Source organism: Phycodurus eques, chromosome 7, assembly GCF_024500275.1.
Source record: "Phycodurus eques isolate BA_2022a chromosome 7, UOR_Pequ_1.1, whole genome shotgun sequence".
In the NCBI taxonomy this organism is placed as follows: Eukaryota; Metazoa; Chordata; class Actinopteri; order Syngnathiformes; family Syngnathidae; genus Phycodurus; species Phycodurus eques.
This window is the reverse complement of record NC_084531.1, coordinates 9,496,691-9,519,715: the sequence shown is the minus strand read 5'-3', so window position 1 is coordinate 9,519,715 and position 23,025 is coordinate 9,496,691. Positions and strand designations below refer to the sequence as shown.

General features: G+C 40.2%; 1 protein-coding gene across 4 annotated transcripts in view; it reads left to right on the top strand.

Moving 5' to 3' along the window:
- The window catches only part of LOC133405378 (alpha-actinin-4), a 90,856-nt gene that overhangs the window by 35,131 nt on the left and 32,700 nt on the right, over positions 1-23,025 (top strand). For all 4 annotated transcript variants that reach the window (XM_061682256.1, XM_061682258.1, XM_061682255.1 and 1 more), the window contains exons 2-3: positions 21,819-21,933; positions 22,815-22,934. In XM_061682256.1, coding sequence (XP_061538240.1) covers positions 21,819-21,933; positions 22,815-22,934 — 235 coding nt within the window. The remainder of the gene's footprint in view (positions 1-21,818; positions 21,934-22,814; positions 22,935-23,025) is intronic.

Here is a 23,025-nt window from a genome sequence, read left to right as displayed (position 1 = left end):
TTGGTGGTGATAATGTCATGGTTTGGGCTTGCATGGCTGCTTCTGCAACAAGCACACTTGTCTTTATTGATGATGTTAACTCATGATGGTAGCAGCATAATGAATTCTGAAGTCTACAAAACCATTTTGTCTGGCAATTTACAGAAAAATGCATCCAAACTAATCGGGAGAAGCTTCATCACGCAACAAGACAATGACCCAAAACACACTGCCAACACAACAAAGGACTTCATCAGGGGGAAAAAGTGGAAGGTCTTAGACTGGCCAAGTCAATCACCGGACCTTAACCAAATAAAGCATGCATTTTACTTCCTGAAGAGTAGACTGAAGGGAGAAACCCCCCAGAAACAAACAAGAACTGAAAGAGACTGCAGTAAAGGCCTGGAAAAGCATTTCAAATGAAGAATGCAACATTCTGGTGAAGTCGCTGGGTCGCAACAACTGGCTTGATGCAGTTGTTGCAAGTAAGGGTTATGCCATCAAATATTAAATGTGATTCACTTTGTTAATTTAATAATGTCTGTTACAATACCTTTGGGCACTTGAAAAATGGGTGGCTTCAAACAAAACGTGCTCTGTCCTGAGTTGTTTAACACATCTCAATGTAAATACCATGAAATAAAAGCTGGAATTCTGAACTTTTGTCTCATATCAATCTTTTGATCTGAAACCAAAATGTCTTCAGTATACAACAAAAACAAAGGAATTCGCCTTGCCATTCCAATACGTTTGGAGGGGACTTTATGTGAAATCAGGCTTCAAAATGGTCAAGAATTGAGAAATACTTCAAGCTTACAAATGTTGTGGGCGTGTCGCAGAACTCTTTGAAAACCCCGCCTCCCTGGAACTTTTAGCTGTCAATCAAATATGTGCCTTCTTTCAGGGCTCCTAAGAGGGGAGAGGATAATTCCCAGCGACAGACATTGCTCACGCTTTCATAGGCTGCAGAGAAGCAGCCACTAAGCTGGCATATAGACCATGAGCTGCGCTGCTGGGATAATTTTCCTCCTTTGAAATTCAGCGGGACAATGCGCAACGCGCACCGGTACCCTTGGTTGAGTTCTTTCCCTCCCCCTCCTAGACCGGCGACATGCGGCCGGCAACTGTGTGGCTGACGGCCCTAACGCTGTTGTGGTGGACCTCCGATGGGTACTCTAACAGCTGTTTAGGCTGCCAAAGTGCCGCGCGGCGTTGGATCCTGTCCGGTTTGCCGCTGCCTCACAACGCAACACGTATGGCACCAGATGGCAGAGACACTGTTGCCCAAATAACACAAAACACGTTATACTTCAGGAAACATATTTTTTTCGAGTTGGCCATTAGTTTAATGGCCAATTGCACTCTACACTGGTAGTAATGGGTCAGGTTTTAATGAATGAGGTGGCAATTCCGCCTATTTGCCACTGCATGGAGTAAGGGCACTTAGTGTTTATATAGTGGAGGCGGGTCTCATGCTAGAAAGTGTACACCCCAGCCCACTGTCGTCACAGGCCCTATACCAATAATTCAACAATTCAGAACTAAATTGTTTAGTCTTTATGGCACATTTTCAGCACTTACGTTCAAACAAATTTAATGCATTTAGAAACAAAACCCCACAATGAGTTTGGTTCAACTTTAAGGAATACAAAACTTGTTTGACTTCCTGTTCAGGAATGGTCAGATTGTCAGCCCTGCAAATTCTGCCAAGCAACAGGTGGCCAATCGTACTGTGACTTTTCTAACCTTCTCTATTCCACATATTTTTGTACGATTTGAGGTCTGGCCTCGGAAGCTTTATGTGGGGATATTTCCTAGTAGTCTTGAAGCGCTACCCTTGGTTTGTTCCTAAAAGCGCTAGCGCCAACAGTAGCTGCTCATGTTTGAGGAATTAAGGAGGGAAAAGACCACACCTCGCCAATAAAATGAGTCACAGTTGGTGTGTGGTGACAAAGTTTAAAACCATCCTTTGATACGCCGCGTTATTACTTCTCCTTCTTGGAACAACAACTTCCCCAACTAGTTTTACACGTCAACTTGATATGCCTGGTTAGTATCAGGGTTGCAAAATTCTGGGAATTTTCAAAGTTGGAAACTTTCCATGACAATTACGGTGGTGCCTGGACTTAACAGTGGGTACAGAAAGTATTCAGACTCCCTTAAATTTTTCTCTTTGTTATATTGCAGCCATTTGCTAAAATCATTAAAGTTCATTTTCCCCCCCACATTAATGTACACACAGCACCCCATATTGACAGAAAAAAAACAGAATTGTTGACATTTTTCAAGATTTATTAAAAAAACAAAAATTTTAATGTTACGCAGCCATAAGTATTCAGACCCTTTGCTCAGTATTTAGTAGAAGCACCCCTTTGAGCTAATACAGTCATTTTGGGAATGATGCAACACGTTTTTCACACCTGGGTTTGACGATCATCTGCCATTCCTCCTTGTAAATCCTCTCTAGTTCTGTCAGGTTTGATGGTGAACAGCCATTTTCAGGTCTTTCCAGAGATGCTCAATTGGGTTTAAGTCAGAGCTCTGGCTGGGCCATTCAAAAACAGTCACAGAGTTGTTCTGAAGCCACTCCTTCTGTATTTTAGCTGTGTGCTTAGGGTCATTGTCTTGTTGGAAGGTGAAGCTGCACCCCAGTCTGAGGTTTTGAGCACTCTGGAGAAGGTTTTCGTCCAGGATATCCCTGTACTTGGCCGCATTCATCTTTCCTTCGATTGCAACCAGTCGTCCTGTCCCTGCAGCTGAAAAACACACCCACAGCATAATGCTGCCACCACCATGCTTCACTGTTGGGACTGTATTGGACAGGTGATGAGCAGTGCCTGGTTTTCTCCACACATGCCACTTAGAATTAAGGCTAACAATTTCTATCTTGGTCTCATCAGACCAGAGAATCTTATTTCTCACCATCTTGGAGTCCTTCAGGTGTTTTTTTTTTTTTTGTTTTTTTTTTTTTTAGCAAACTCCATGCGGGCTTTCATGTGTCTTGCACTGAGGTGAGGCTTCCATCGGGCCGCTCTGCCATAAAGCCCCGACTGGTGGAGGGCTGCAGTGATGGTTGACTTTGTAGAACTTTCTCCCATCTCCCGACTGCATCTCTGGAGTTCAGCCACAGTGATCTTTGGGTTCTTCTTTACCTCTCTCACCAAGGCTCTTCTCCCCCAATTGCTCAGTTCGGCCGGACGGCCAGCTCTAGGAACGGTTCTGATCATCCCAAACGTCTTCCATTTCAGGATTATGGAGGCCAGTCTGCTCTTAGGAACTTTAAGTGCAGAATTTATTTTGTAACCTTGGCCAGATCTGTGCGTTGCCACAATTCTGTCTCTTAGCTCTTCATGCAGTTCCTTTGACCTCATGATTCTCATTTGCTCTGACATGGACTGTGAGCTGTAAGGTCTTATATAGACAGGGGTGTGGCTTTCCTAATCAAGTCCAATCAGTATAATCAAACACAGCTGGACTCCAATGAAGGTGTAGAAGCATCTCAAGGATGATCAGAAGAAATCGACAGCACGCATGTTAAATAGATGTGTTGCAGCAAAGGCTCTGAATACTTATGGGTGTGTGGTATTTAAGTTTTTCTTTTTTAATAAATCAGCAAAGATTTCCACAATTAAGTTTTTTTCTGTCAATATGGGGTGCTGTGTGTACAGTAATGAGGGAAAAAAAATATTTAAATGATTTTACCAAATGGTTGCAATATAACAAAGAGTGAAATATTTAAGGGGTGTGAAAACTATCCGTACCCACTGTACTGAAAATTACCCACTTTTGTTACACTGCTGCTCAGCTTCAGTGTGGCCATTTTGCCTGTGAGCTAATTAGGAATGTCAAATTGTTTTAGATTATCCTATCCATTATTTCGTCATATAATCGGTTAAATGTGATTTCTTTCATTTATGAAAGAAATCACAATGCATCTTTCATACTTAAACAGCAACACAAAGTGCATCACAAAGCAAATAAGACACAAACACAAAACCTTCCCACACACCTGCAGTTTCTGAGCCCGTGCGACACTGAACACGTGAGTATTTGCAATAAAAAAGATGATTAAAGACATTTGTAAATGTAATAGTCTTATAATTGAGGCGTTTATAAATTAGGGGTTCCGCTGTAATCATAATTCAGCTCATGTTTTTTTTGGGGGGGTATTCATATTACAGAGCCAGTTTCACCCATCAATATGAGATTGGGTCGGCATATCTATTATGATTAGACCACAAAAAAGTCAAGAACCCATGCTCGAAAATGCACATCAGCCACTTTGGTTTTAATAAGCTGTTTGATGGTAATTTTGTCCATTGCCAGAATTCCTTCCAAGACAAACTCATAAAGATTTTGCCGATTGCTTCCAAATTTGAACCATGTATACTAGACAGATGGGTAATGGTAAATTATGAAAATGTTTTGTTTGTGTGACTGCGTGTGGATGGATTATGGCCTCAAATTTTGATGCCTCATCATAAAACAAAAACTCTGTTAACTCCACAACGTCGGTGATTGATCACACGCCTTGTGTATTGTGAAGGTCCCAAAAATTTATCGTACACGTATCTTCCTCTTCCTGTTGCACTTCCCAACATTTTCTTAATTCTGCTATGGTAATCCTATTTTATAATCTTCTCAGCAACTGGCATCCTCCACCTGACAGGAAATAACTGACATCATGTACCAACAAGCCCGAAGCTGTTGGCGTCTGGGAAACTTCAACTACAGTAAACTTGGTCTTTCCACTCAACGTCTGAAGAAAACTTTGTCCATTTTGATCGAATGGTCTGTAGTTCTCAAGTGGTTCACTGGACGCACTCGGGTGGGTTAATATTTAACTTCCCGTTCCGCTGGATGGCTTTGCTGCACATTCCTGGACAATGAACGTGGATGTCCTCCCTCCCGCCCACGCATGTTTTCCTGTGGCGTGCCTCTCAAGACAGGAAGTGTGGATTAGCTTGGCTGCTGATTGGCCAAGGGGGAGAGAAACCGAAGCAATGGTGTGATATGAGAGAAACAGACAAAGTGGCCGCCAGGACCTGTCGGCAGTTGCTGATTATTCTTATGTGATTTCATCCTGTTGTGTGCACCAATATTTCACTGGCCGTAAAACAGCAGCTGAACAGAGGGGTTACTTCCTTCCTGTAAGCTTTTAAGAAAAACAACCTGATTAAAAACGTCCGCAGAATCAGAATCATCTTTATTTGCCAAGTATGTCCAAAAACACACAAGGAATTTGTCTCTGGTAATTGGAGCCACTCTAGTACGACAACAGACAGTCAATTGACAGAGAACACTTTTGAGACATAAAGACATTGAGAAAAACAGTCACTGAGCAATAAAGGTTTGCTAGCTATCTGGTAATGCCGGTACATTATTATTATTTTTTGACAATTCTGTAAAAAGATGCAGAGTCTTCTAGCGCTTAGAGCAGTTCGAATGACTAATATTGCAATAGTCTGACCAATGACCATTGTGCAAAGCGCCAGAGACTTCAAGCGAGTAGTGCGATAATCTGGGACAATGTTGATTGTGCAAATGTTGCAGATACTACTCAGTCAGTGTGCAAATGGAGCAGATGCCACTCTGGCATGAGTGGCCAGTATTTGTCAACAACAGATATGCAAATAGCGCAGCATGGCGAGACTACTACAGTGAGTGCACGAGTAATATATAATTGGCCCGACAGAAATGTGACAACAAACTCTAGGGAAAAAAATTGCCAGCCTGTTGCAATGGAATTGTAGGTTAGGTGTTTAAGAAGTTGATTGCAAGAGCGAAGAAGCTGTTGGAATGTCTGCTAGTTCTAGTTTGCATTGATCGGTAGCGCCTACCTGAGGGAAGGAGCCGGAAGAGCTGGTGACCAGGATGTGGAGGGTCCGAGAGGATTTTGCACGCTCTTGTCTTTGTTCTGGCAGCGTGCAAATCCTCAAGGGTGGGTAGGGGGGTACCGACAATCCTTTCAGCAGTTTTGATTGTCCGTTGCAGTCGGAGTTTGTCCTTTTTTGTAGCAGCACCAAACCAGACTGTGATGGAAGAACATTGGACTGATTCGATGACCGCTGTGTAGAACTGTCTCAGCAGCTCCGGTGGCAGGCCGTGAAAGTTAGCAAGGTGGCAAGCTGAAAGTGTCCTTTCCAAATCTGCAGTAGAAGGTGTTCAAGTCGTTGGCTAGTGTGCTATTGTTCTCAGCTTGGGGGGATCGTCGCTTGTAATTTGTCAGCGATTGGAATGCATGTCAGACTGATTTAGAGTCGTTAGCACTAAACTGTTTTTCCAACTTTGCTGCGTAGTTGGATAGCTATATCATAGCTATAATTAATCTTTTGAGCGTCCAATCAGAATGAGCCAATGTCTTGCTTATTGGTGGAGTGAAACGTTTGGGATTGCTGTCATTTATTAAACACTTATAGTCTTCAATTTAGAGTACTTCCTCATGGTGGCCAGGGGGGCATTCTAGCTACTCGACTACAGTGTCCCAGGCAACTATTAGAGGGAAGGCATTTACAAATTTTGGAAGGCTCCTCTTTGAACTCTGCCGGAAATGTCAGCTTTACAGAAGCCCTTTCTACTCTGTCGGTGCTTTGTGTTGCGGTCTACCATGGCAGGTGGCGGTATCAGTCTTAGGTGTCATAGTCATTTGAGGCGTGATATTTATTCAAGTGAACGACACCCAGCGATCATTTGGGTTAGTCGTGGCCACCTGAAATTTGAAAATTCAGCCCTCAAAGTCAAACAAAATTAGCAACATGAAATACGTTTAGCCTGTCACAAAAAAAGTTTCAAGAAGCCATGTTGGGTAAAAACACCAAGTCAACCATTTTGGTGTAATTTTGACCATTTCTAGGCTTCTTCAAAGACTAACTTTGTCAAATTGTTTTCTTTCATCTCTCAGCTCTCAATACATTAACGATACAGAAAATGGATGGATGGATGTTTGAAACTAAGACTAATACCAACTATTCCCTGACTTTCTATTTAAAAAGACAGTAGTACACCATGAAACATCCCCTCTGAGACATTTGAAAATGTCAACTTGGTGCATTTCAACGTGTGGTTTCAAAATATAGTTCTGCAACACCTCAACCTGAACTGTTTGGTGGTGCAACAAGCCTCACAGTATTGCAGCAGTGTGTTGACACATTATTGGCTCATGGACCATGAACACTACGACGAAGGTGCCAACAGTTTAATGGCAAATGTTTAGTGTAGTGTAAATGTTCAAAAGCGCCAAGTCTAAACATGTAAATGTTTCGGTTAGTGCTGTCTGACCTTGCAACAAAGACAGGAACCGACATAAATTAATGAACAAATAACCGCACAGCTTGACATTTTAGTCTAAAAGCCCTCCTCAACCCCCCACCTCTCCACTCATTTCCTGTCTTGCCTTCAACTTTTTCAGTTATATGGCAAAATGGCAGTAACTAAAGCAGTAAAAACAGACCGTTGGTTTGGACAAAGACAGGGTGACAGTGTGAGCGGTTGGTTGGTGGTGACGTTTTGGGTCAGCAGGATCATCTTGCACACACGAACAAGATTAAGATGGCTGCTATGTTATGCACCCGCGGGGGACTCCAAGAAGCCACCGTCACGTAAGCAGCTTAGATTACCAAATAGATACGCGGCATACATCTTTAGAATTACTCCTGATACATATTTAGAATCACTCCCGGATAGCCGTGTTTATGAATCAGGAATCTGAAGATTTAGAAAAATGTGCCTTGTTGACACTAATCTTCACAATCAATGTGAAAATGGGTGTATGTTTACCCTAAAAGGATGCATGGAAAAAGTCTCAAGGACCCATGCTGAAATGGAGAAGAAAGTTGGGCATTTTGGTTTGAAGCAACCGTTTTGGGCATATTCCAGGGCTTGTACTTTGTCGAATTCCTGTGATAGAATTCACCAAAATGTGCCCCGATGAGAACCGGAACCAGAGGGGTGTGGAGCATGGCATCAAAGTTTGACGATCTTTTGGCAGTAATTTTGGGTGAATTCCAGGGCTCGTACTTTGACCGACTCCTACAAGGCGATGTATATTTGAATCGTCGCCTTCTATTTATTCAAGTAGACTGTGTGTCCTGTGATCATTTGGGTTATGGGGTCTATAACAGTGGAGGTCTGTGGTGAAAATTTGTCAGAGACCATTTATGACAGCGGGTATGATCATAAGTGCCTCCCACAATTTTTGGGGTTAATTCAGCCCCGAAGTCTGCTTCACTTGGCAAAATAAAATTTTGCAGGCATGACAATCATAGAATATTGAACAACCTTGTCAGCACATGAAGCAAGAAGGTTGATCTATCTTAGCTCTGTGTGTCTATTTGTGTGTTTGTGTGTTAGCGCACACGTTAATGATAACCCTGTCCAGACTTGAGAGAATAATGAGACCAGAGAAACCTACAGCAGAGCTCTGCTTTGTCTTCATCAGTTCTTCTTGTGTATGTATGTTGAAACGTTTGTGTGTGTTTGAAGCATCTTCACCTTGAAAGTGCTGACCTCCAAGCAGCTGTTTAGACTTGTAGCCGGCGACGGCTTCTTTCATATCAGCTTTTCACTTGTCAAACACAGTTTGGTGCACTGGGAGGCCTCACCACGGCTCTCTTTGTGTCCATGGGGTTTAGGGGGGCGGGGTTGTGTGGCTGGTGTCCAGTTCCTGCTGTCGCTCTTCAGTAGCTGAGGCTGCGTATCCACTTACAGCAGCGCCATATGAGCAGAGCTGCATGGAATGTCAAGTGAGGCCAGTTAGTACTTGGGCCTTTGCCTTCGAACTTCTGTATGTTTGTTGTGGGAGTGTGGTTTATAAAAGAGAACATACTCATATATTGCTTCAATAGTGAGTTCAGAAGTGGTCCTTTTTGGTTAATTGCAACTAGTCAAATTAGCAATCGCTCTGATTCCTCCAAGCGGTACTGCTTAGTGAAATGTTTGTCTTTTGCCTTTCAATTGCCAATTGTTACTGGTACGAAAAAAAAACAATCGGCACTGCTTTTTAACACCTTATCAAGCGGTGTGGAAACTCACCAAATTTTGTAGGTGTGTCCTGGCGAAATTTATTCTGGTGTTGTTGCAGGCTAGAGGCTGACATTTTTTCTGGATTCCCACGAGATCCTGTGGGTCCTGCGGGATTCTTTTGGGATGGGAGTGAATTTCACTATTAATCACAACTTTGGGCAGGAGTGGGGGCGGAAATCACCGGGGGAGACAGGAGTGGAAATGAAAGTCATCGGGAGTGGCCGGTTTCTACTCCTGATGACTTTCAAGATATTGATAAAAACAGAGCAGGATTAACTGGGAGTAAAAAGGAGGGAAAAAAAGGATGGGAGTGTGATTTTTGTAAAAAAAGATTTTGTCCAATGGCCACCAGATTTCAACCACAGATACCAGGTAGATGGATGGCGCTTAATCTTGAATTATTTCAGTTTTGGTTATTGCCCGTTGGCAGAGAATGCTGGGAAAGTTTGGCGACTAGCCATAAAGCACAACACTAATAATTCTGCTCATTACTTTTTTTTATTTTTTATTTTTATTTTTTTTTTTAATATAAATTCAGCCCCTGAAGCCACATTCCCTTAGCAACATAATATTTTGGTTGAAGCAACAACCATCTTTGGTTTATTTTTGGGCAATTCCGGTTAAGATTTTGTCCTATACTAAATTCTGAAGACATTGGGTTTCCGTCGTTGCGTGGGAGTGAAGCTTGGCAGCGAACTTTGATGACTCACCATAAAACAGGAAAGCAAACATGGAGACTCATAATTGCCCCCTACTGGCAGCCATGATGCTATACAATAGATGCTATTTTCATGTCTGAGAACTACTGAAATGCAACACCTGCGTCCTGTGATGTTGAAGCTAGCCAGCATGCTCCTGTGTGTCAAGTCAAAGTTGTTCTTTAATTGCCTTTCCTTTCAGGAAAGGGGTTGTTGAAGTGCTTGTTAGACCAGACCAGTCAATTACTAATCTTCATTCATGAAGCCAGTCTCACTCTGTCGGCAACATTAATCCTCCAGGGACCTGGTCCTGTACAATCTCATTTTTTACAAGCTTCATGGCACTTGGCTTCAAAGAGCCTTTTTATGAACAGACGTGTTGTAGTGTTCCAATTTCAGTTTTTTTTTTTGTCCCCAGTTCTTCTTTGGTATTCTAAATAATACAAAAACACAGTGTGTCTGTCTGTTTAACAAGCTGTGCATGGCTTGTGTCTGTCATCCTGGCATCTCTCTACCTGAGTCAGCCTCGTTTGTGGTGTCGGCACGTCGCTGCCTGTCTAAGGCTCTTAAACCCAGTATACAATGTGTGTGTGAATTAGGCTTTACACGATCAGGATTTTTGGGGGCGATCTGAACACAAGATGGAGCAATGTGTCTTTAAATGATCTGTTCATTTACTGTATATACTTGTGTATTTAATTGCTCAAAAAAATTATATTTACAATAAATAATGTATCTTTGTTCATCTATTTATGCCAGTGAGGCATAGTGACAGACAGAACAAATGAATGGTCTTCTATTAGATAGCGGGAAGTACATACAGTAATAATGTATCCACTTTTTGTGACATTTTTGTTTGTTGGTGTGCCGTGAGATTTTTCAATTGTAAAATATGTTCCTTGGCTCCATAAAGATTGGAAATCACTGCTCTTGTCAGATCTTGTATTCTAATCAGTCGGGTCAAACCAACATGACAACATTTCAGAAATAATGGGTGCTAACTTACTGTAATTAAATTACTTTATTGTAATTAAATTACTTCACCCACACCGAAACTTTAGAGCATGATTCCACAGAACGGCGACATGTTTACATACAACCGTTAGCGCTAGCACTAGCTTGCTAGGCTACATAACGTTTTTTTTGCCTGCTTGCGAGCCGTATCGTATTAAAAGTAAGGGAACATACCTCAAGCAAGCCTTAAACGAACGTCCTCTCCTGTCCTGAGACCGGGGACCACCAACACACGTTTTCCCCCATTCTGTCCTTCTAATACAGTCGGCGCGATCCACTCTTGTTGTCGACGCCACAGTAACGAGTATATCCAGTCGCATTTGAGTTGACAAGATAAAGCCCAATGATTGTAAAAAAACGCGATGCGGTGCTATCGGAAGACAAGATTTTATTGCAGTAGTCTGACATAGTGCAATCATGAAAGAGATCCAGGCATGTAAATAATAAAAAACCTACTGAAGCGGGGAGTTGAAAGACATTTGCAGTCCCCAACAGACTGCTTCAATTGTGGAACCCCCCACCCTTCTCCAGTGAAGCGTGGAGGACAGGGTGGTTAAATCTACCATCGAAGAAGAAGAAATGTTGGACAACTTTAACACTTCCAGACCCAACAAACTCCTTCTGTACAAACTGACGCCAAACACTGACAAATCACCAGTGCCATCTGGTACTGAATTCCAACAATAGGTGGCGCTGGACCATTAATGCTACTCGGAATGGTGTAGCTCACTATGTCAAACTTAGGCTCGGGGGCCAAATTTGGCCCACGATTTAATTATATTTGGCCCGCAAGACCATATCAAATGTGTATTAGACCACACGTGCCACTAATATTACAAATCCCAGAATGCTTTGCTAGTGTATTGGCCCATCACTGTAGACCGGCGAGCGCCCCTTCCCTTTCTGTTGCGGTAGTTAGCAACTATGCTACCAGTCTCCTTGAGCAAATTTACACTTCCCCTTCCCAAAAATGGCCAAACAAAAGATGGAAAACTGTTAACTTCCAAGACAGGTGGGAGGCAGATTGTCTGTTCACTAAAGTAAAAGACAGACCTGTTTGTCGTGTGGAGCAACATGGCTGTAACAAAGAATATAACATAATTGAATTGTTTTTTTAATGCCCTTTATCAACTCCTAGGCAGGTACTGTAAATAGTTTGAAGTTTGGATTTTTATTGGAGGACATTATTTTTTTTTGGGTTGTTTTGTTGTTGGCCTTTGAAAAAAGATTTACCGCAATTTCTTGTATATAATGCGCACCCATGTATAATATGCACCCCGAAAGTTGACCTAAAAATTCTGGAAAACCCTTCTACCTATGGATACTGCATTTTTACAATGCATGATTTTGCTTCTGCCCATATAATCAAAACATGAAGTATTATCTGTATTTTGTTAGGTTTTTTTCAAATAATTGTTCTGAAGTTAAGCACTTTATTTGAACACGTAATACTTTTTTTTTAAATTTACTTACTCTTATTTTGAAATTCACAGCCCTACTTTTATTTAGTAAATTAGAAAAGACACAGTTGTGTTCATATGTTTGATTATCCAGGCAGAATTTGTAAGATGGGTACAATTCTTGAAAGAAAACATGAAGGACCCGGCGAAACACATTTAATTTTATTTTAATTGGGTTCAAATTAAATGGTCAAGCATTTCAGAAAAGCATTATCATTAAACAAAACATAACCATAAAGAAATTAATGATTGTTGTTGTTCAGCCATCAGTCATATTTATAAAAAAAATTACAAATTCTGCCAGTGTATGTAAACTTAATGAGCACAGCTGTACATATATGCAGTCATACGTACCCCTGTCATATTGGAATGAAAGTGTAGGCTACACCTTTTTATAACCACTAGGTGGCAGTGGCATATTAGAATGAACGTGTACAGTTTTTTCACAGCTACTGGATGGCGGCATACATTTATATAATGTGAAAGGTTTTTTCCCCCACATTTTACCCTATAACCATGTATAATGCGCACTATTGACTTTTGAAAAAAATGCGCATTATACATGAGAAATTACGGTACATCAAAAAGAAAGGTAGTTGGAGATAGCTAAATAGAAGATGGAGAGACGGAAGAATTCGTTATCTATTTAAATACAAAACAACAAATACCACTGATGTCTTTTATTGCAAATTTTTTTTTTTTATAATATTAAAGTTTCTTTATTCCAGATTCAGTGTTTAAGCAAAATTAAACTTTAACTCTACATTTCTGGAGAGTAGGGAAACATGAACATCGCAGTGATTTTTCATTAAATATTGAGTTTAACCCACGAAGTTGTCCCAATTTTTAATTTTGGCCCACCATGAATTTGAGTTTGACACACCTGGTGTAGCTCGTCCAAGTCTAGTTGCCTACTTTCTGTTTCTTAGTATCTTGATATAATTTTGAAGCTCCTGTAAATGTGTATATGGATCCCTGCTAGCCATGTAGGTACTCTAGCCTAAGTGGCAGCGATTTAAATGATCTTGACATGTCCATGTGGCCATGCTAATAATGCGTTACCCGTCTGCAATGAACAGGCGTTGCCAGTAGCATGCACAAGGTACCATCCATTCCTCCTCAGCAACATGTTGGCATAGCGACATTTTCTTTCACACACTTGTTTCTTCTTTCTTGCCAACAGTCAGATAAGACGGAGCATGACGTCAATGACTAGAATGTGAAGCTTCAAAACAAAATAATTTGAGCTGATAGGCTGCCTGGGCAGGTTTAACGACTCTCAAGGAGTTTAATTTCACATTAAAGCAAATTAAGCACTGCACACAAGTGATGACACACCTTGTTATGCCTGAATGCATAAACACATTCCCTCCCTGCTACCACAACATGAAGCAGATTAGATGAATTTTGCCCTGTTGGCAGGTCAAAAATTTTGAGATGCATCAAATGCTATCATGCAAGAAGTTGCTATAGCAAGATAGCAACCTGAGTAATGAAATCACAACAGCTGATTGAAAAGGATTTCATTTCTTGCCGTTATCAGGTACTATTTCTAATAAAAATTTGTCAAATGCTAACATGCTAGCTGTTGGTATATATCATAAAGCAAGATAGCAACACAAGTCATGAAAAAAAAAAGCATTAGGGTAGATTGTTGTTTTTTTTTTTTTATTTAAATGTTTTTTTATTTTGGAAAAATAAGAGAGGGTAAAATTTCAAGGCAGCGATTGGCTGGCGACCGGTTCAGGGTGTACCTCCCGCCCGAAGATAGCTGGGATAGGCTCCAGCACGCCCGCGACCCTTGTGAGGATATGCGGTACAGAAAATTGATGGATGGATTTTAAATGCCATCCATTTTCTGTACCGGTTATCCTCACAAGAGTCGCAGGAGGCGGGGTACCCCCTGAACTGGTCGCCAGCCAATCGCAGGGCACATAGAAACAAACAACAATTCGCACTCACATTCACACCTACAGGCAATTTAGAGTCTTCAATCAACCTACCACGCATGTTATTGGGATGTGGGAGGAAACCGGAGTACCCGGAGAAAACCCACGCAGGCATGGAGAGAACATGCAAACTCCACACAGGCGGGGCTGGGATTTTAACCCCGGTCCTCAGAACTGTGAGGCAGATGTGCTAACCAGTCGGTCATCGTGCCATAATTTTAAATGTAGAAATTTAACTTTACCTCATTTTTTTTAATGTAAAAGTGCCAAGACAGATTAATTATTTCATAATAAAAATTTAAAAAGTATTTAATTTAAATATTAAAAATGTTACATTTTTACAGTTTTTAATTAAAATAATTTACATTTTAAAATAGAAAATACATAAAAATGTAGCTTTTAATTAACCTGTTTGAAATTATATTTTTTTAAAATAATTTTTCATTACATTTTCACAAAAGGTAATGAAACATTTTTACATTTTTTTAAAATAACATTTAACTTAAAACTGAACATTTTAAAATTCAAACATTTAAAAAAGTAGAAATTAAATATTTTACATTTTTACATTTATTTTTTAGATTAAATAATTAAAACATCACTAAAATTCACTGTTTTCGTCACATGCCATGTCCATGGTACTCAAATACCTTCCTCCCACAAGGTTTTGGGTCTTTCTGTACTTTATAAATGACCCTGAAGAAGAGAAGAGCTTTACATATGTTTATATGCATTAAAAAATTATAAAACCATCATATCATGGCAAATATTTTGTTTATTAAAATCTATTTGTTAATTTAAAAAAAAAAAAAAAATGTTCCTCCTCTCAAAGTCCCACCACAAGTACAAGTAGTGTGTGTTTTAATGACTATCTCTGTGCACTTCCTTTGTGTTGAAAAGCATCTGAATGGTGGTGTTCAAATTCTCATGTAAGCGGCAACTTCCTGTCATTGCAGTACCACTTCCTGTTGCATTGAAGCGTGCATGCACGAGAACAGGGGCATTGTTGTCCTGATCCTGACCCCCAATGTGTCTGTTGGTTTATGTGTAATGTATCACTCCCCCACCACCCCTGTTTATTAGACGGGGGCTGAAGGGCGTCATTATGTGCCTGGCTCAATGCACGCTTTGTACCGTCCGCTGCAGTAGGATACTAAGAAGAGGGGTGGGACCACAGAAGCACACAATTATGTTTTGCGATGGGCAATTGGGTGGATGATTGATAGCCAAAATGTCACTTTTTAAATAGTCACAATTTATGTCTTGGTTGATGGTGTGTGTGACAAAAGGCAAGTGTTAGGGTTTAATGCAGGGGTGTCCAAGCTTTTGTGTCCGAGAACCGCATACAAAAATTATTTGAAATTCTTCCACTAAAATTTTTTAAACAAGCTAAAACCACGCGTTATTCACCTTAGCATACACTAGTAGTGATGACGCAGAGCACATGTCATAGTTTCAATCCATAATTAAAAAATTATCTGTCAAGCAAGTACGCGTTACAATTCTTGGACAACATTTCCCAAATTTATAGTAGACTTTACACCGATCTGATCAGCCTGATCGATATCGGCCGATAATTAGCATTTTATGCTGATCAGGTTTGTCATTCGCCAATCTGATCAATGACATCATTGATCGGCTCCGCAAAAGACATTTAATCCGCGTCGCCATCGTGTACAGTATATTTGAACTCAAAAGCTAGTTTATTTTTAGCCTTGTTGCATGTCTTTTGACGTAGTACTGTAAATATCTGACAAGCAATAAAGTTATTTAAAAAAAACATGGTGGTGTGGGACAGACACGTCTGAGACAAACAACACATAATGCGTGGATCAGAAGACAAATTCGGTCTTTCACGATTGCACTATGTCAGACTAAAATAAAATGCCAATACCACCGCATCCCATCTTTTACGATCACTGGGCTTTATCTTGTCAACTCAAACGCGACCGGATACACTCGTTACCATGGTGACGACATCGCGACACGTGTATTATAAAAACAAAATGGAGAAAAATGTGCGCTGGTGGTCACCGGTGCTCGGGAGATTACGTTCATTTTAGGCTTGCTTGAGGTATGTTCACGTACTTTTAATACAATACGGCTCGCAACCAGGCAACAAAACGTTATGTAGCCTAGCAAGCTAGTGCTAGCACCAACAGTTTTGCGTAAACATGCTGGCGTTTTGTTGACTCATTCTCTAAAGTTTCGGTGTCTGTGAAGTAATTTAATTACAATAAAGTAATTAAACTACAGTAAGTTAGTTCCCATTATTTTTGTCATGTTGTAATGTTGGTTTGACCTGACTGATTAGAATTCTTGACCTGACTAGAGAAGTGATTGCCAAACCTTATGGAGTGGAGGCACATATTTTACAATTGGAAAATCTCACGGCACACCAACAAACAAAAATGTCACAAAAAAGTAGATACACAGTAATTACTGTATGTACTTCCTGCCATCGAATTGAAGAGTATTTATTTGTTCTGTCTGTCACTATGCCTCACTGGCATAAATAGAGGAACAAAGATACATTATTTCTGGTAAATTAATAATTTTTTTGAGCAGTTAAGTAAAATTGTATAATTTCTCAAGGCACACCTGAAGATTGCTCATGGCACAGCCACAGCACACTGGTTGGGAATCACTGGACTAGAGAAGATACTCAGTATACAGTACACAAGTATATACAGTAAATGAAAAAGTCATTTAAATAGACGCATCGCTCCATCTTGTGATGCGATCAGTTACCTTTTTTTTTTTTAAACTCGCAGATCAGTGATCGGCCCAAAAAATCGTGATCGTTTAAAGCCTAATTTATAGTTGACAACCCCCCTCCCCCAAAAAAAAACTTCGAGGTGAGTAACATATTTTTTTAAATCCATATAATAATCGGTATTATACATTGTTCTATGCTTCTGTAATGTAAATGTAAATTGGTCAATCTGCACACACTTTTTGGACCCGCCGCTGGTCAGATCCCTTGTAAATGTTATTTTGAAACGGTAATTTTATCAACTACAAATGCCTCTTAAACCTGCAGTATGTAACTATTTTTTTTCTTTTCACTCAAGCCACTACTAGGCTACTAGAGGAGATGACACAAGACTGATTAAGATCCTCTAACATCTAAATAACAACATATTTTACAGTATTTTATTTATTTATTTTTTTAATATTTCATGAATGGCTGATTCATTTTCCGTGCTTACCCACTTAGTGGCACACTAAAAATGACTTGGTGGAAATGACATATAGGTCGACTGGTTAGCACATCTGTCTCACAGTTCGGAAGACCTGGGTTCAAATCTGGTCTTGCCTGCGTGGAGTTTGCATCTTCTCCCCGTGCCTGTGTGGGTTTTCTCCGGGTACTCCGGTTTCCTCCCACATCCCAAAAACATGCATGGTAGGTTAACTGAAGACTCTAAATTGTTCGTAGGTGTGAATGTGTGTGTGAATGGTTGTTTGTTTATATGTGCACTGCGATTGGCAGGCGACCAGTTCAGGGTGTATCCTGCCTCTCGCCCAGAGTCAGCTGGGATAGGCTCCAGCACGCCCGCGACCCTAGTGAGGCTTAGCAGTTTGGAAAATGAATGAATGAATGTTAAAAACTTATTAGTTTTGTAATTATTTATTATAATTAAGTTGTCTGAGTTGGCCCATTACACACACACACAGTAGTTCAATGTGTGTACTGTATCATCAAATTTATATATCCATCCATCCATTTTCCGTATATAGTTAGACATATATATGTCTAACTATATACATACACACGTATGTATATTAATTTGAGAGTTTTTGGATGCGCACTCTTTTTTTTTAATGCATTATTGAAGTTTCGGATTAGGACTGTATCGGCAGATCCTTAAAATCAAAGACTCAGACTCTGGTGCAAAAAAAATGTGATCGGGACATCTCTAATTGTAACCCTTCAAACAAAACACACAGCGCAGGCCAGAGTATTATATATGTATCTTTTTGTATGATATCTATTGATGAGGACACTGGAAACAACTTGACGCCTGCATTTACCGTATCTCTCTTCAGAATGTGATGAACAAATGCATGTTGCAACACCTTACACTTGGGGGTGGAGGTAAGAGACATGGGATTATTGAAGGGACAAACCAGGTGTACACAGCAACGTGTTTTGCTTAAACTAATGCACTCAAATATAGAAATAGCATAGCTTAAAACAAAGGTCTAAAATAACAAATTGATTAAAAACAAATGGATGGTGTTAGGTATGTGCTAATGACTCTACAGTATTAACTGGGGACAAAAAGAAATGATTTTAACTTCATGTCTGGCTGGACTATTGCTCAATAAAGCAGTGAATTTAAAAGGTCCCATATTTTGGCTATTTAGACCTCCTTAGAGCGACTCTCTAACATGGATTTAGTATTAAAGTGTCAATTTCATTAAAAAAAAAAAAAACACCGTGGTTTTGTCATACAAGTGTCCAGAAAAGAACCATCTGACAGCTACTTCTGTTTGACCCAGTTTTGTATCTGCTTTGTCCATATTTGGCAAAGGCCACCCATTTTCCTCTAATTGGTTGCCTCTATGTAGAAGACCCACTTATGAGAGCACACGTGTTTGTTTTGACAGCGCTGGCTCGGGAGCAAAGAGGTAGGCGGAGATCTTCACTAGTAAGCTCGAGAAATTCGAATTACCTGATTTCAGGCCTCTCAGCAGAAAAACGTCTGGAACTCAGGAATGCGTGGACTATTTTAATTCATATCTCACTTGTGTACTGAGGCAGCAAAGAGACAATATTACATCCCAAATACTAGAAATTGTTGGTTTGGTCAAATATGGCACCTTTAAATAGAGTTAGACTTTATGCAAATGACTAAGTATACTTTTTGTTCTCTACTGAGCATAGTTTTCTACAGATGGAAAAAGAGAAATGTGTTGTGGTTTTCACGTTGCGTGTATTTTATTCTGTATTTTTTAACATTGCAATACATATTGCAGGATTAAAGAACATCGCAAGTTTTTAAAATAAGATTTCAATTCACGATTAGGATTTCAAAATTTTGTTTCATGATTTCAAGCCAAGGTTAGGGTTTAAACAAGTGTTGAGCTTTCAAATTAGGGTTTCAAATCCGGATGTAGGCTTGTGTGTGTGTGTGTGTGTGTGTGTGTGTGTGTGTGTGTGTGTGTGTGCTCTCCTGGTAGAGACCCTTCCTTCCTTAATTCTGCCATCATCCTTCCTCACTTCTTTCCTACCCTGGATATGGTAATTAAGAAAGTGTTTACACGTGAACCTCGATTTAACGAACCTCAATTTAACGGCTATCGGAAATAACGAACCGGCTGGACAGTACGTGTCCATAAATAGTTTCCACGTGTCACTTAAACCGCATTGGCAAAGTATGTTAGTTTCAGAAATGGCCACTGTTGTTCACTAGCGCTGTGGCACAATATAGGCAGAGACTGTGACACACGTATTTCCGGGTTACAGGTTTACAGTATGACTAGTTCCAGCCAACAGACGTCCCCGTGCCTATGTTGAATGTGGCGACATTTTCCAGGCGATGCATTGATGTGGTGGGCATGATGCCAGGAGTTCTATGTATTGTCCCATAGAGCTCTGCGCAGAGAGAGAGCGCACGGCTGCAGCATTATTTTAAAGAGGAATATGACACACAAGTCTATGGAGTCTAGAACATGCTATTTTTGGTAGAGTAACTTTTTTTTTGGGTCAAGCTGTTCTTCTATAGCATCTAATTAACTGATTTGGAAATAGGAAGCACTCTAATTCCTCGCGGCTCATGAAAATCGTCTTGCCACTCGTCACTATAACAACAAGCACAGCAGTGTGGTAAGTTTGGATAAAATGTAAAACAAAAAATTGTAAGCTTTTTTTTAAAATTCTTTTTTAAATTTTTTTTATTTTTTTAAAAAAAATTATTTATTTTATTTCCAATAACTTTGTGCTGGACTGGGCTTTTAGGCCACGGAAAAAGTACAAAACAAAAATATTGTACTGTACAGTAATATGGGTACATATGACAACAGAAAAAATGCTTCAATATAACAAACAGTCGGCTGTAACGGACAACCCCCAGCTCCTATTAGTCCGTTAGAGACTCCACTGTACCTGCTTTTGCCTCATCCACCTGCATGTCTACTGTATATTTTTAAGTATTTAGGATAAAGTGGAAAATGACCAAAACATCAACCAAATATAAATCTCACCTTGTTTCCAAAATGAGATGCTTTCAAAATTAGGGTTTCTAGCCTGGGGTAGGATTTCAAATTTGGGTTGTGGTTTCAAGACTGGGATAGTGTTTTACTGTAAATAAGGGTTGGGTTTTCTCATCGAGTTTTGAATGATCTCCAAAACAAGGCTGAATTGTGATTTGCACTTGCAAGCTTATGGTAGAAAATGATTATGAAACAAATCACTCATTTCCAAGATGAAAACTTACCAAAAAAGAATGCTAATGTGAAGACAAACAATGTGTCTTTGAGAGCCACCATTTTGCAGCTCCAACATCAACTTCCTGTCACCTCGCTTCCCGTCCATTCAATAGCTTTTTAGCCCTCCTGTTATGTTTGTTTCTTTGCTACATCAAACCATCGATAAGGCAAATAACCACAAATGAACACGCACACAAACACAATGCCATTCCTCAATATCCTGTCAATATTTAGAGTATTGACTAGAATTACTCATACTTTTTTCAAAAATGAAACTAGATATTTGTTGAAATCATGTCACGGATTAATTAAAATAGAAATGAGTATAATTGCAAACAAAAAGTGTATAAATTAGACGTCTGCCCCACTTTTAGGCACTTATCATTGCTCACCAATTTACAGTACAGTATAATTTGCCGAGGCTTCGAACCAAAATGGCTGTCGTCTAGAGTTTTTCATGCGACCTTTTTTGATTCACATACCCACCCAATTTCATGTTGCTTTGTGAAATTAGTGTCGGGGGATAATCTTCTTTAACTTTCCTGAGGTCGTCACACCCCACTTTTCATGGCAAATGCTCCGAACTATCAAACTTTCATGCCATGTTTTACCCACGTTAGGCTTTGGCAAAAAAGCATGGCCATCTGTCTTGGATACCTGTTTCCAATCAAGGGTCGTTTTCGGTGAAACTGATGTCAGACAGTTTATTTTTAGAATTCAGGTGAATGGCCAAATAGACCCTTAAATGGCTGTTTCAAACCAAAATGTCTGCCTTCCGCTTCGATTTCGGGCATGGGTCCTTGAGACTTTTTCATACGTCCTGTTTATAATAGACATGTCCACCCAGTTTCGTATCAATCACTGCTTTTGGGGGCTTATTTTTTGGCATTCGAGTGAATGGCCAAATGGCTCTCCTTAACCAGCTCTTTCAAACCAAAATGCCCACCTTTCGCTTCAATTTCGGGCCTCGGTCCTTGAAACGTTTTTGTGCATCCTGTCGTGATAGACATGTCCACCCAGTTTCATGTTGATTGGTAAAATTGATGGTGTTGCTGTTTTTTGTTTTTCTCTACCTTTCCAGGAAGTGCTACCGAAATATTTTTAGGGCGTAGTGTTCAGGACTCCTAAAATATATTCCCAAGAATACATGCGTGCGCACGAACTGGAGCGTTGTTGATGTTCATAATTTTTTAATTGTGCCAATGAAAGTTGCAAACCATTCATCCATGTGTTGTGCACATTTTTTTGTGTTCCTCATATAGACGTTCACGGCGTGGTGCAACTCCCACCTGCGCAAGGCCGGCACACAGATCGAAAATATAGAAGAGGACTTCAGAGATGGACTCAAACTCATGTTGCTTCTGGAGGTCATCTCAGGTAACGCCTGATTAATGTTATTCCCATGTGTCGGTGTACAATGTTAGCACTAAAGAAGATGTAAATAAAAAAAATATTTTTCGTGGAGTACAGCAAGGCGAAGACACCCTGAGCGACGCAGCTGAAGAACACTGAACTGTCACACAGTGTGCAGGGTTCTGGCACTAGTGGCAGACAGTTTCTGGGTATAAACAAAATACATCCGGCCGCTGCCATTGCATAGCTGTGCCAATAAAGTATGTAGTATATATTGGTGCTCGGACTCGGGTTATTTTTCCTCTCTCGTTATTCTTGACGACGGAAAATGGCGATGATCGAATGAATTCAATTTGTTTTGCTCTTTGTACTATTCCAGTCACATTTGAGTGGACAAGATAAATCCCAATGATCGTAAAAAACGGGATGAAGAATACAAGATTTTATTGTAGTAGTCTGACAGTGCAATCGTGAAAGAGCAAATTTGTCTTGTCGTCTGATCCGGGCATTACATGTTGCCTGTCTCCGACGTGTTGTCTGTCCCACACCGCAGAGGTTTTTGTTTTTGTTTATTTGTTTGATTGTTTTTGTTTGTTTTTTTTTTTGTTTTTTTTTTTAAAATAACTTCTTTGGCCGTCAGATATTTACAGTACTACGTCAAAAGACACGCGACAAGTCTAAAAATAAACTAGCTTTTGGATTCAAATATACTGTGCACACGGCGACGCGGCGTAATTGTCTTTTGCGGAGCCGATCAATGATGTCAATGAACGGATCGGCGAATTATGACATCAAAGCCGATCAGCATAAAATGCTAAATATCGGCTGATACCGATCAGCCCGATCAAATCGCTGTAAAGTCTAATATATATAAAACAAATAATATTTGACTTTCGTATGCTTAGGTGAGCGGTTACCCAAGCCTGAGCGAGGCAAGATGAGGGTGCACAAGATCAACAATGTCAACAAAGCTCTGGACTTCATTGCCAGTAAGGGAGTCAAATTGGTCTCCATCGGAGCAGAAGGTCAGTAGACACGTACCCATGCATAGAAAGCACACACACAAACTTATCATTCTTTAATTGAGTATTAAAAAAGAACCTTAGGTGATGAGCC